General features: G+C 47.4%; 1 protein-coding gene across 1 annotated transcript; it reads left to right on the plus strand.

Moving 5' to 3' along the window:
- The first annotated feature begins 358 nt into the window (after window positions 1–358).
- LOC130298002 (oocyte zinc finger protein XlCOF22-like) lies at window positions 359–3971 on the plus strand. Its single transcript, XM_056550881.1, has one exon. It carries the CDS (start codon window positions 1003–1005, stop codon window positions 2923–2925), a length of 1923 nt encoding a protein of 640 aa, XP_056406856.1. The 5' UTR covers window positions 359–1002; the 3' UTR covers window positions 2926–3971.
- The last annotated feature ends 11909 nt before the right edge of the window (window positions 3972–15880 follow it).

Raw genomic sequence — 15880 nt, forward strand, 5'->3', positions numbered from 1 at the left:
TGACCGCCTGGTCCTAAACCCACCAGAACATACATGGACACCCTGACCGCCTGGTCCTAAACCCACCAGAACATACATGGACACCCTGACCGCCTGATCCTAAACCCACCAGAACATACATGGACACCCTGACTGCCTGGTCCTAAACCCACCAGAACATACATGGACACGCTGACTGCCTGATCCTAAACCCACCAGAACATACATGGACACCCTGACTGCCTGATCCTAAACCCACCAGAACATACATGAACACCCTGACCACCTGGTCCTAAACCCACCAGAACATACATGTACACCCTGACCGCCTGGTCCTAAACCCACCAGAACATACATGTACACCCTGACCTCATGGAACTCTGCAGCTTGATCACAGGGGTCTGATGGGTTAAATGGCAACCTAAGGTCTTTTACCCCCCTCCGTGCAGCATGATTGTCGGTCGTCTTGTGCGGTCTGCCAACTATACAAGTAGATCACTGATTTCACTGATCAGTGTTATGTAATAGCGGAATAAATTAACATAAAATATATAGAAGCCCCTCCCTCCCCTAATAACAATTTAATCCCCTCCCATAATAAATTGTAAACCCCTCTCCTTTTTCTTATTGATAGTGAAATCAAATAAACCTATTTCGTAACGGAATGTTATGTTTATGATCCCGCACGATGATTGGCGTTAATCCGTTTTAATCCGTTATGAATAACGGACGTTATTTTGTGACGGGAGAATGAAGAGAAGAAATAGCACATGCACTAATTCTCCCGTTATTATCTTCAGCCACAAAATAACGTCTGTTATTCATAACGGATTAAAATGGATAATGTAAAAATCCAATCGACTATAATGGGATTTTCAAACAGACGTTTAATGGCCGATTTTCAGGGTTTTCATAACGGAACATCAAACGGATGAATTTTATAGTGGGAAAGACGCCTTACTAATTAACTAAATCCATTTTATCCCAACAGGACATCCCAGAAAGAAAGAAACATCAGAGATCATGGAGCGCTACTCAGGAGAAGATGGAGAGATTATGGAGCGCCCCTCAGGAGAAGATGGAGAGATCATGGAGCGCTACTCAGGACAAGATGGAGAGATCATGGAGCGCCCCTCAGGAGAAGATGGAGAGATCATGGAGCGCTCCTCAGGAGAAGATGGAGAGATCATGGAGCGCTGCTCAGGAGAAGATGGAGAGATCATGGAGCGCTCCTCAGGAGAAGATGGAGAGATCATGGAGCGCTCCTCAGGAGAAGATGGAGAGATCATGGAGCGCTCCTCAGGAGAAGATGGAGAGATCATGGAGCGCTCCTCAGGACAAGATGGAGAGATCATGGAGCGCTCCTCAGGACAAGATGGAGAGATCATGGAGCGCTACTCAGGAGAAGATGGAGAGATCATGGAGCGCTACTCAGGAGAAGATGGAGAGATCATGGAGCGCTCCTCAGGACAAGATGGAGAGATCATGGAGCGCTGCTCAGGAGAAGATGGAGAGATCATGGAGCGCTCCTCAGGAGAAGATGGAGAGATCATTGAGCGCTCCTCAGGAGAAGATGGAGAGATCATGGAGCGCTCCTCAGGACAAGATGGAGAGATCATGGAGCGCTCCTCAGGACAAGATGGAGAGATCATGGAGCGCTACTCAGGAGAAGATGGAGAGATCATGGAGCGCTACTCAGGAGAAGATGGAGAGATCATGGAGCGCTCCTCAGGACAAGATGGAGAGATCATGGAGCGCTGCTCAGGAGAAGATGGAGAGATCATGGAGCGCTCCTCAGGAGAAGATGGAGAGATCATTGAGCGCTCCTCAGGAGAAGACCTCCTTACCCCTAATGTCCATCCAGATCTATCATATAATAATCCCCCTGATCATGTGGAACCTTCTCCTCACCAACCCCAAATTGTTACCACAAGGACAAGTCAGAAAGAGGGGAAAAGGATCCAATGTGATGAATGTGGGAAACAGTTTAAAAAAAGAGCAGATCTTGTTACACACAGAAGAAGTCACTTAAGAAAGAAGCCATATTCATGTTCAGAATGTGGAAAATGTTTTAAATCTAAATCAGAGGTTGTTATACATCAGAGAAGTCACACAGGAGAGAAGCCATATTCATGTTCAGAATGTGGAAAATGCTTTTCGCAAAAATCACTGCTTGATACACATAAGAGAACTCACACAGGAGAGAAGCCATATTCATGTTCAGAATGTGGGAAATGTTTTATACAGAAATCACTTCTTAATAGACATGAAATAATTCACACAGAAGAAAAGCCATATTCATGTTCAGAATGTGAAAAATGTTTTAATTCTAAATCACAGCTTGTTGTACATGAGAGAAGTCACACAGGAGAGAAGCCATATTCATGTTTAGAATGTGGGAAATGTTTTAGACAGAAATCACATCTTATTAAACATGAGAGAATTCACACAGGAGAGAAGCCGTATTCATGTTCAGAATGTGGTAAATGTTTTACAACTTCATCAAAGCTTGCTAGACATGAGAGAATTCACACAGGAGAGAAGCCATATTCATGTTCAGAATGTGGGAAACACTTTGGTCAGAAAGTAGATCTTGTTAAACATGAGAGAATTCACACAGGAGAGAAGCCGTATTCATGCTCAGAATGTGGGAAATGTTTTAAACAGAAAGTAAATCTCGTTACACATGAGAGGATTCACACAGGAGAGGAGCCATATTCATGTTCAGAATGTGGGAAATGTTTTAAACAAAAATCATCTCTTGTTATACATCAGAGAAGTCACACAGGAGTGAAGCCATATTCATGTTCAGAATGTGGGAAATGCTTTACAAATAAATCAAATCTTGTTACACATGAGAGAATTCACACAGGAGAGAAGTCATATTCATGTTCAGAATGTGGGAAATGTTTTACAACTAAATCATATCTTGTTATACATCAGTGAAGTCACACAGGAGAGACAGCATATTCATGTTCAGAATGTGGGAAATGTTTTTCAAGTGCATCAAATCTCGTTACACATGAGAGAATTCACACAGGAGAGGAGCCATATTCATGTTCAGAATGTGGGAAATGTTTTAAACAAAAATCATCTCTTGTTATACATCAGAGAAGTCACACAGGAGAGAAGCCATATTCATGTTCAGAATGTGGGAAATGTTTTAAGCAGAAATCAAATCTTATTACCCATGAGAGAATTCACACAAGAGAGAAGCCATAGTAATTTTATGATTGGGTGAAATGACGAGGATATCCTATCACAGAGGATAAACCAGGTTCTTGTTTGGAATGTGTGAAAGTATTTACACCCCTGGGACCGCCCACAGTCCATCAGTTCTAATGCTATAAAGCATAGGAGGGCGGAGTCTATAATACAAGATGATAGCATTATATTAGGGGTTTCCGATGATTCTTTAGGGTCAGGGATTGTATAGGGAGATGGAGGGTCCGATCCCTATATAACCCCGGGGTGATTTGTAGTAATAACCGTCCCGTTCCTGGTGTGTGGGTGTGTTTGCACACCTGTGAGGGGAGATGAGTGCGATACGTGTGAACTCCTCACATCTTACAGCTTTATACACTTAGTTTGCAGTAGACGTCTCTTGAATATTCATCTTTGTTCCTTCTAGTCTGTGATGTAAAGTTGTAGGAAGACGCCTGTATTATCATTATGTGCTATATATCTATATACACAAACTCCTTCCTGATGATTAACCCCTAATGTGCTGGGGATGTAGTTCAGCCTATAGTCAGGTGAAGTCATTTGTGATTGTCAGGAAGGTTTTACCTTCAGCCTATGTTCATATGTAGACGCTGACTAAGACCACTGTGCACCCGAAACCCGTCAGTCTTTTCCTGTCTATTCATGCTGCCCGAGTGTATTTTATTATCTTCTAAATAAAGGATTGAATTGTAAGGAATTTCATTACTTGTGTGATGTCTACAGCGCATAATGATTAGATACAGATTAGATACATCATGGAGAGAAGATTCCTGTACACTAAGGGTTCTCATATATTTGTGTGATGTCCATAATGATTAGATACAGATTAGATACATCATGGAGAGGAGACTCCTGTACACTAAGAGTTCTCATATATTTGTGTGATGTCCATAATGATTAGATACAGATTAGATACATCATGGAGAGGAGACTCCTGTACACTAAGGGTTCTCATATATTTGTGTGATGTCCCATAATGATTAGATACAGATTAGATACATCATGGAGAGGAGACTCCTGCAGCACTAAGGGTTCCCATATATTTGTGTGATGTCCATAATGATTAGATACAGATTAGATACATCATGGACAGAAGACTCCTGTACACTAAGGGTTCTCATATATTTGTGTGATGTCCATAATGATTAGATACAGATTAGATACATCATGGAGAGGAGACTCCTGTACACTAAGGGTTCTCATATATTTGTGTGATGTCCATAATGATTAGATACAGATTAGATACATCATGGAGAGGAGACTCCTGTACACTAAGAGTTCTCATATATATGTGTGATGTCCATAATGATTGGATACAGATTAGATACATCATGGAGAGGAGACTCCTGCAGCACTAAGGGTTCCCATATATTTGTGTGATGTCCATAATGATTAGATACAGATTAGATACATCATGGAGAGGAGACTCTTGTACACTAAGGGTTCCCATATATTTATGTGATGTCCATAATGATTAGATACAGATTAGATACATCATGGAGAGGAGACTCCTGTACACTAAGGGTTCTCATATATTTGTGTGATGTCCATAATGATTAGATACAGATTAGATACATCATGGAGAGGAGACTCCTGTACACTAAGGGTTCTCATATATTTGTGTGATGTCCATAATGATTAGATACAGATTAGATACATCATGGAGAGGAGACTCCTGTACACTAAGGGTTCTCATATATTTGTGTGATGTCCATAATGATTAGATACAGATTAGATACATCATGGAGAGGAGACTCCTGTACACTAAGGGTTCCCATATATTTGTGTGATGTCCATAATGATTAGATACAGATTAGATACATCATGGAGAGGAGACTCCTGTACACTAAGGGTTCTCATATATTTGTGTGATGTCCATAATGATTAGATACAGATTAGATACATCATGGAGAGGAGATTCCTGTACACTAAGGGTTCTCATATATTTGTGTGATGTCCATAATGATTAGATACAGATTAGATACATCATGGAGAGGAGACTCCTGCAGCACTAAGGGTTCTCATATATTTGTGTGATGTCCATAATGATTAGATACAGATTAGATACATCATGGAGAGGAGACTCCTGTACACTAAGGGTTCTCATATATTTGTGTGATGTCCATAATGTTTAGATACAGATTAGATACATCATGGAGAGGAGACTCCTGTACACTAAGGGTTCTCATATATTTGTGTGATGTCCATAATGATTAGATACAGATTAGATACATCATGGAGAGGAGACTCCTGCAGCACTAAGGGTTCCCATATATTTGTGTGATGTCCATAATGATTAGATACAGATTAGATACATCATGGAGAGGAGACTCCTGCAGCACTAAGGGTTCCCATATATTTGTGTGATGTCCATAATGATTAGATACAGATTAGATACATCATGGAGAGGAGACTCTTGTACACTAAGGGTTCCCATATATTTATGTGATGTCCATAATGATTAGATACAGATTAGATACATCATGGAGAGGAGACTCCTGTACACTAAGGGTTCTCATATATTTGTGTGATGTCCATAATGATGTCCCATTTAGGAAGCCCCTATGGTGCCAGGACAGCATAGAACACCCCACATGGGATACTATTTTGGAAACTACACCCCTCAAGGAGCGTAACAAGGGGTACATTGAGCCTTAATACCCCACAGGTGTTTGACGTCTTTTCGATAAAGTTGGACGTGTAAATGATTTTTTCATTTTCACATGTGGTTGTAAATCCGTCTCTTTGGAGTAAGGACAAACCTCCCATCTTGGTGTACGGCGCGCGCACACGGGTCTCACAGGTCCCGGAGATCAGTCAGGGCGTTGAGCTAAGCCAGAACAGTAGGACCCCCCTCCCTCAAGGGGCATTACATGGGGTAAATAACTGGGGTACACTAAATAACTAAAATGGGGTACAGTTGGATATAAAAGTATAAAACAGATTATGTTCCCAGAATGATGACCCAGAGCATAGCCAAAACTAAATAAATATGCCCACCCCAAACCCTGTGCTCTGAATCCTCATTCTGGGAATGTGACATGTGTGGCCCTAACCTGTCGCCTCAGATGTGCCCCCGCTCAGGTGGAGAGAGAGGCAACATAAAATGTCCCCGATAATAATTTTTTTTTTTTAGATGAAACATTATTTTGGGCAATTTAGTGGTTTATGGGGTTAAAACTTAGAATGTGCTCTGGACTTGGGGTCAAATTATGGAAAATTTTAATGAGAAGGGAAAATGTAGGACTCCATGAAGTGTGATCCTCCCTGAAGGAATCCTTAATGCAGGGGCCCGGATGATCGGGGCAAGTGTCACATTGAGTGGTGGTGTCCTTCCGTGTCCCCCTCCTGTCCTCCCGTCTCCCCCCTCCTGTCCTCCCGTCTCCCCCCTCCTGTCCTCCCGTCTCCCCCTCCTGTCCTCCCGTCTCCCCCTCCTGTCCTCCCGTCTCCCCCTCCCGTCCTTCCGTGTCCCCCTCCCGTCCTCCCGTCTCCCCCTCCCGTCTCCCCCCTCCCGTCCTCCCGTCTCCCCCCTCCCGTCCTCCCGTCTCCCCCCTCCCGTCCTCCCGTCTCCCCCTCCCGTCCTTCCGTGTCCCCCTCCCGTCCTCCCGTCTCCCCCTCCCGTCCTCCCGTCTCCCCCCTCCCGTCCTCCCGTCTCCCCCCTCCCGTCCTCCCGTCTCCCCCCTCCCGTCCTCCCGTCTTCCCCCTCCCGTCCTCCCGTCTCCCCCTCCTGTCCTCCCGTGTCCCCCTCCTGTCCTCCCATGTCCCCCTCTTGTCCTTCCGTCTCCCCTCCTGTCCTTCCGTGTCCCCCTCCTGTCCTTCCGTGTCCCCCTCCTGTCCTTCCGTCTCCCCCTCCTGTCCTTCCGTGTCCCCCTCCTGTCCTTCCGTGTCCCCCTCCTGTCCTTCCGTGTCCCCCTCCTGTCCTTCCGTGTCCCCCTCCTGTCCTTCCGTCTCCCCCTCCTGTCCTTCCGTCTCCCCCTCCTGTCCTTCCGTGTCCCCCTCCTGTCCTTCCGTGTCCCCCTCCTGTCCTTCCGTGTCCCCCTCCTGTCCTTCCGTGTCCCCCTCCTGTCCTTCCGTCTCCCCCTCCTGTCCTTCCGTGTCCCCCTCCTGTCCTTCCGTATCCCCCTCCTGTCCTTCCGTATCCCCCTCTTGTAATACACTCTGCATCTTTTCTGGGTTCGTCCCTTCTTACTAGTGCGGGGGACGTCACCTGGAAAGTGTTGGCCGGGGACCATCCTGGCCCCTATTACTTCAGGTCCTTGGGAAGTCCGGCCTGCTCTTTCCCGGTCAGCAAAGATCAGGACCTTTAGGACTTCTTCTTGGAACTGCAGGAATGTCCCTGTGTTGCCAGCGTTCTGGGACAGTACTAAAGAGTTGTACATGGCGACCTGTACCAAGTAGACTGCAACTTTCTTGTACCATACCCGTGTTTTGCTCATGGCGTTATATGGCAGAAAGATCAACTCCCCCCATATACTCAAGGAAAAATGATGCTTGTGTATCGGCGCACATAAAAGGAACCCCCATATGGGAATACACTTACCTAATACAGTTGGTTTCTTGGTATCTGTGTAAGATAGGACGATTCTGATGAATGCGCTGGTATTGGTTTCATTCACTCGGCAGAAAAAAATGCTTTTGAGTGACCAATCCGGATACTGTGTCTGTCACAGAATTGTATCCACTTTGTATCACTATATATTGTAGCAAAGAAACTTACTTAGATGTCCTATTAGAGTTGGTCTATGATGAAAATGGACGCCGTCTCCCCACCACACCAGACGGCGTTGACGGAGCAGTTCTATCTCAGTCACTGTGTGTGTTTATAAAATGAATCAATAATTACGTAATTTGAGTATATTGAACACAATGTGCTTACATGCAAACGAAGGTGGCAAAGTGCATGACTATATATGGCACGATATATTATACGCTGCAACATGTCAACGGTACCTGTAGATTTGATGCCACACAAAGTGATCCACGGAGCGCTGTTCGTCCTGGGAATCGGTGTGGGATGCTGGTATACACGATGCGGTCCACGGAGTGCTGTTCGTCCTGGGATACGGTGTGGGATGCTGGTATACACGATGCAGTCCACGGAGCGCTGTTCGTTCTAGGATACGGTGTGGGATGCTGGTATACACGATGCGGTCCACGGAGCGCTGTTCATCCTGGGATACGGTGTGGGATGCTGGTATACACGATGCGGTCCACAGAGCGCTGTTCGTTCTAGGGTACGGTGTGGGATGCTGGTATACACGATGCGGTCCACGGAGCGCTGTTCGTCCTGGGATACGGTGTGGGATGCTGGTATACACGATGCGGTCCACAGAGCGCTGTTCATCCTGGGATACGGTGTGGGATGCTGGTATACACGATGCGGTCCACGGAGCGCTGTTCGTTCTAGGGTACGGTGTGGGATGCTGGTATACACGATGCGGTCCACGGAGAGTTGTTTGTCCTAGGGTACGGTGTGGGATGCTGGTGTACACGATGCGGTCCACGGAGCGCTGTTCATCCTGGGATACGGTGTGGGATGCTGGTATACACGATGCGGTCCATGGAGCGCTGTTCATCCTGGGATACGGTGTGGGATGCTGGTATACATGATGCAGTCCACGGAGCGCTGTTCGTCCTAGGATACGTGTGGGATGCTGGTATACACGATGCGGTCCACGGAGCGCTGTTCGTCCTGGGATACGGTGTGGGATGCTGGCATACACGATGCGGTCCACGGAGCGCTGTTCGTCCTGGGATACGGTGTGGGATGCTGGTATACACGATGCGGTCCACGGAGCGCTGTTCGTCCTGGGATACGGTGTGGGATGCTGGTATACACGATGCGGTCCACGGAGCGCTGTTCGTCCTAGGGTACGGTGTGGGATGCTGGTATACACGATGCGGTCCACGGAGCGCTGTTCGTCCTAGGGTACGGTGTGGGATGCTGGTATACACGATGCAGTCCACGGAGCGCTGTTCATCCTAGGGTATGGTGTGGGATGCTGGTATACACGATGCGGTCCACGGAGCGCTGTTTGTCCTAGGGTACGGTGTGGGATGCTGGTATACACGATGCAGTCCACGGAGCGCTGTTCATCCTAGGGTATGGTGTGGGATGCTGGTATACACGATGCGGTCCACGGAGCGCTGTTCGTCCTGGGATACGGTGTGGGATGCTGGCATACACGATGCGGTCCACGGAGCGCTGTTCGTCCTGGGATACGGTGTGGGATGCTGGTATACACGATGCGGTCCACGGAGCGCTGTTCGTCCTGGGATACGGTGTGGGATGCTGGTATACACGATGCGGTCCACGGAGCGCTGTTCGTCCTAGGGTACGGTGTGGGATGCTGGTATACACGATGCGGTCCACGGAGCGCTGTTCGTCCTAGGGTACGGTGTGGGATGCTGGTGTACACGATGCGGTCCACGGAGCGCTGTTCATCCTAGGGTACGGTGTGGGATGCTGGTGTACACGATGCGGTCCACGGAGCGCTGTTCGTCCTAGGGTACGGTGTGGGATGCTGGTATACACGATGCGGTCCACGGAGCGCTGTTCGTCCTGGGATACGGTGTGGGATGCTGGTATACATGATGCAGTCCACGGAGCGCTGTTCGTCCTAGGATACGTGTGGGATGCTGGTATACACAATGCGGTCCACGGAGCGCTGTTCGTCCTGGGATACGGTGTGGGATGCTGGCATACACGATGCGGTCCACGGAGCGCTGTTCGTCCTGGGATACGGTGTGGGATGCTGGTATACACGATGCGGTCCACGGAGCGCTGTTCGTCCTGGGATACGGTGTGGGATGCTGGTATACACGATGCGGTCCACGGAGCGCTGTTCGTCCTAGGGTACGGTGTGGGATGCTGGTATACACGATGCGGTCCACGGAGCGCTGTTCGTCCTAGGGTACGGTGTGGGATGCTGGTATACACGATGCGGTCCACGGAGCGCTGTTCGTCCTAGGGTACGGTGTGGGATGCTGGTATACACGATGCGGTCCACGGAGCGCTGTTCGTCCTAGGGTACGGTGTGGGATGCTGGTGTACACGATGCGGTCCACGGAGCGCTGTTCATCCTAGGGTACGGTGTGGGATGCTGGTGTACACGATGCGGTCCACGGAGCGCTGTTCGTCCTAGGGTACGGTGTGGGATGCTGGTATACACGATGCGGTCCACGGAGCGCTGTTCGTCCTGGGATACGGTGTGGGATGCTGGTATACACGATGCGGTCCACGGAGCGCTGTTCGTCCTGGGATACGGTGTGGGATGCTGGTATACACGATGCGGTGCACGGAGCGATGTTCGTCCTGGGATACGGTGTGGGATGCTGGTATACACGATGCGGTCCACGGAGCGCTGTTCGTTCTAGGGTACGGTGTGGGATGCTGGTATACACGATGCGGTCCACGGAGAGTTGTTCGTTCTAGGGTACGGTGTGGGATGCTGGTATACACGATGCGGTCCATGGAGAGTTGTTCGTCCTGGGATACGGTGTGAGATGCTGGTATACATGATGCAGTCCACGTAGCGCTGTTCATCCTAGGGTACGGTGTGGGATGCTGGTATACACGATGCGGTCCACGGAGCGCTGTTCGTCCTAGGGTACGGTGTGGGATGCTGGTATACACAATGTGGTCCACGGAGCGCTGTTCGTCCTGGGATACGGTGTGGGATGCTGGTATACACAATGTGGTCCACGGAGCGCTGTTCATCCTAGGGTATGGTGTGGGATGCTGGTATACACGATGCAGTCCACAGAGCGCTGTTCATCCTAGGGTATGGTGTGGGATGCTGGTATACACGATGCGGTCCACGGAGCGCTGTTCGTCCTGGGATACGGTGTGGGATGCTGGCATACATGATGCAGTCCACGGAGCGCTGTTCGTCCTGGGATACGATGTGGGATGCTGGTATACACGATGCAGTCCACGGAGCGCTGTTCGTCCTAGGGTACGGTGTGGGATGCTGGTGTACACGATGCGGTCCACGGAGCGCTGTTCATCCTAGGGTACGGTGTGGGATGCTGGTGTACACGATGCGGTCCACGGAGCGCTGTTCGTCCTAGGGTACGGTGTGGGATGCTGGTATACACGATGCGGTCCACGGAGCGCTGTTCGTCCTGGGATACGGTGTGGGATGCTGGTATACACGATGCGGTCCACGGAGCGCTGTTCGTCCTGGGATACGGTGTGGGATGCTGGTATACACGATGCGGTGCACGGAGCGATGTTCGTCCTGGGATACGGTGTGGGATGCTGGTATACACGATGCGGTCCACGGAGCGCTGTTCGTTCTAGGGTACGGTGTGGGATGCTGGTATACACGATGCGGTCCACGGAGAGTTGTTCGTTCTAGGGTACGGTGTGGGATGCTGGTATACACGATGCGGTCCATGGAGAGTTGTTCGTCCTGGGATACGGTGTGAGATGCTGGTATACATGATGCAGTCCACGTAGCGCTGTTCATCCTAGGGTACGGTGTGGGATGCTGGTATACACGATGCGGTCCACGGAGCGCTGTTCGTCCTAGGGTACGGTGTGGGATGCTGGTATACACAATGTGGTCCACGGAGCGCTGTTCGTCCTGGGATACGGTGTGGGATGCTGGTATACACAATGTGGTCCACGGAGCGCTGTTCATCCTAGGGTATGGTGTGGGATGCTGGTATACACGATGCAGTCCACGGAGCGCTGTTCATCCTAGGGTATGGTGTGGGATGCTGGTATACACGATGCGGTCCACGGAGCGCTGTTCGTCCTGGGATACGGTGTGGGATGCTGGCATACATGATGCAGTCCACGGAGCGCTGTTCGTCCTGGGATACGATGTGGGATGCTGGTATACACGATGCGGTCCATGGAGAGTTGTTCGTCCTAGAGTATGGTGTGGGATGCTGGTATACACGATGCGGTCCACGGAGCGCTGTTCGTCCTGGGATACGGTGTGGGATGCTGGTATACACGATGCAGTCCACGGAGAGTTGTTCGTCCTAGGGTACGGTGTGGGATGCTGGTATACACGATGCGGTCCACGGAGCGCTGTTCGTCCTGGGATACGGTGTGGGATGCTGGTATACACGATGCAGTCCACGGAGCGCTGTTCGTCCTGGGATACGGTGTGGGATGCTGGTATACACGATGCAGTCCACGGAGCGCTGTTCGTCCTGGGATACGGTGTGGGATGCTGGTATACACGATGTGGTCCACGGAGAGTTGTTCGTCCTAGGGTACGGTGTGGGTACTAACAGGATCCCTCCAGGAGCTCCCAGGGACAGGGTGAGAGAGACAGTCCAGGTGCACAGTGGGTAAAGGCTCCGGGAGATCTGCTCCGGCCGTGAGCGTCTCACCGGTGCGACCGCACTGTGATAGTTTGCACAGAGATCTGATTACTGAACGTGACGTCACGGTTACAGCTACAGCAAGGCACATGAGCCAAAAATCATCTAACGCGTTTCGGTCAGTACGCTGACCTTCGTCAGAGATGAAGTGTCGCTAATGGCTCCTGGTATTTATGCGAACTAGCAGTTGTTAATCCGGAATAGTCCTTACACTCCTGTTCGCATCTCCGGCAACCATATTTTCCAAATTGCAAGTTTCTAATAGAGTATATTCACCGTATCTAGTCTTTATGGATACTCTATTGGTCCACAGATGTCCCAGGCTCCAATTCTAATATTTACACTTTCATATATGCAATACTTCAGGGCCTTTGCTGTAAAAAACGCATCCAAAACGCAAGTGCAAAAAACGCACGGTGTGAACATGTTCCTAACCAAAAGTTTCTGAAAAAGAGGGTTAAAAGGAAAGGGTGAAATGATCCTATATATTGGTAGTACTAATCTGACAGACAACCGAACTACCATAGTAGTACTTTTAATTAAACACTTCACAAAGAAGTATCGTAAAAAGGCAAAGAGTTCTAGATCAATATTTAAACCGTATGGGGACATTGTATTTAAATTGAAAATCCAGCGGCTCTCCGTTCTTGACATGTTTGCCACATGATTTCCGCCTCGCCAATGGGTTTTTTTATTTTTTCCAGTCCAAAAAATATAGATTGTGCAAAAGACGCATTGTGCTTGTCCACAAAATGTTTAGAGAGTGGATGGCCCAAGAATTTCCTCTCTATATTATAAATATGTTCTCCAATTCGAGTGGACAAAATGCGTTTGGTCCGTCCCACATACATTTTGCCACACGGCACTGAATACCATAAATCACATCTTTGGTTTTACAATTTATCTGTCATTTTATGGGACTTCTGAACGAGCCATCCCAACTTTCCACTTCACGCATTGGAGTTCTTTTTAATTCAGTTTTTTTACAACATTTACATGACCGACATGGAAAAAACCTGTTTTCCTGAAAAAACGCAACCTGATCTTTGTTGGGCTTATTTTTGATGGTCGGTGCCACCCTATTCCCTATATTGGAAGTTTTCTTAAATATAAAGGTAGGGTGTTTTGGTAGCAATTGTCCCACAATTCTATCACCTTTCAGGATTTCCGGACTTGGATCTGGCAGCGAGGGATGTGAACAGAGGGATGCTGGTATAAAAGTTGTCCACGTACATGTGGTGTCCCAGTACCGTATCCTATCCGGTACCTGCGTGTGTGGGTCCCCTTAGCCAGAGTCCCTAGGACGTCGGGGTTCCCATTGTCTTGTTCACCCCTGGTCACCTCTCACTCAGATATTTATTGTGCTAATAGTTTATTTAACCCCTTAAGGACTCAGGGTTTTTTCGTTTTTGCACTTTCGTTTTTTCCTCCTTACCTTTTAAAAATCATAACCCTTTCAATTTTCCACCTAAAAATCCATATTATGGCTTATTTTTTGCGTCGCCAATTCTACTTTGCAGTGACATTAGTCATTTTACCCAAAAATTCACGGCGAAACGGAAAAAAAAATCATTGTAAGACAAAATCGAAAAAAAAAAACGCCATTTTGTAACTTTTGGGGGCTTCTGTTTCTACGCAGTGCATATTTCGGTAAAAATTACACCTTATCATTATTCTGTAGGTCCATATGGTTATAATGATCCACGACTTATATAGGTGATTTTGTCGGACTTCTGGAAAAAATCATAACTACATGCAGGAAAATTTATACGTTTAAAAATGTCATCTTCTGACCCCTATAACTTTTTTATTTTTCCACGTACGGGGCGGTATGATTTTTGTTTTGATCGGACTTTTTGATCACTTTTTATTCATTTTTTAATGTTATAAAAAGTTACCAAAATACGCTTTTTTGGACTTTGGAATTTTTTTGCGCGTACGCCATTGACCGTGCGGCTTAATTAATTATATATTTTTATAGTTCGGACATTTATGCACGCGGCGATACCACATATGTTTATTTATTTATTTTTTTACACTGTTTTATTTTTTTTATGGGAAAAGGGGGGTGATTCAAACTTTTATTAGGAAAGGGGTTAAATGACCTTTATTAAGACTTTTTTTTTACTTTTTTTTTGCAGTGTTATAGGTCCCATAGGGACCTATAACACTGCACACACTGATCATTGTTATCCCATAGGGACCTATAACACTGCACACACTGATCATTGTCATCCCATAGGGACCTATAACACTGCACACACTGATCATTGTTATCCCATAGGGACCTATAACACTGCACACACTGATCTCTTATACTGATCATTATTATCCCATAGGAGACTATAACACTGCACACACTGATCTCTTATACTGATCATTATTATCCCATAGGGACACTGATCATTATTATCCCATAGGGACCTATAACACTGCACACACTGATCTCCTATGCTGATCACTGGCATGTATTAACACGCCTGTGATCAGCATTATCGGCGCTTTCTATACAAGGGTAAAGTTTTACTGTAAAGAGTGCACACCACAGGATCAATATTCATATAAGTAACATGTTTTATTTTATTAGATATCAAATAAATGTGAAAAAAGACAGAAAGAGCTAAAAACAATTAAAAGGCTCTTAATTGAGCCACCTCTACAACATGGGAGAGGGGCCATGAACCCCCTTCTCACCAAAGTCCCGTCCCTCTATAATACAATACAATGGCTCAAGCAGTGGTGCTAACTAATAAGATAATACACATGCAACATCAAACTATGTCACCGAATAAATTATCCTAAATTAAAATGAAAAGGAAAACACGATGTACAAAGAGAAGGTATATAAATGCATATCACCAGTGCACAGCAACCACAGAACAAAGGAGCCAAAAGGATGGAAAGCGGGACGGGACCCCTAAAGCCCCACGCGTTCCGTCACCGTTTGTGACTTCCTCAGGGGTGTTGTAGTCTACCTGCCCTCAGGGTCTTTTATATCAGCATAATGTATTAAATAATACCTGTCAGGTGAGGCCATTGAGGGTCAACCACGCTGTGTGTAATGGAGCCGGCGTGGACTTCCGCCTCCGCCACCCACTTCCGCTATGCGTGCGTCATGAGTGCAGACCATGTGACCAGCAAGTGGTCACATGATCTCCTCTATTAGATGTATGCTGTCATGCGCAGTAATGCCGTATCCAGGAATAAGTGCGTCTCACGTGACCAAGGTCACGTGAGGCGTCATGTGATCACATGTTGTTAAAAATTTTTTGTACCTTAGCGCATGCGCACCCTTTATGTCAGGACACCAGGTAAATACATAGCAATGTAT

The sequence above is a fragment of the Hyla sarda genome (genome assembly GCF_029499605.1).
Source record: "Hyla sarda isolate aHylSar1 chromosome 1 unlocalized genomic scaffold, aHylSar1.hap1 SUPER_1_unloc_15, whole genome shotgun sequence".
NCBI lineage: Eukaryota > Metazoa > Chordata > Amphibia > Anura > Hylidae > Hyla > Hyla sarda.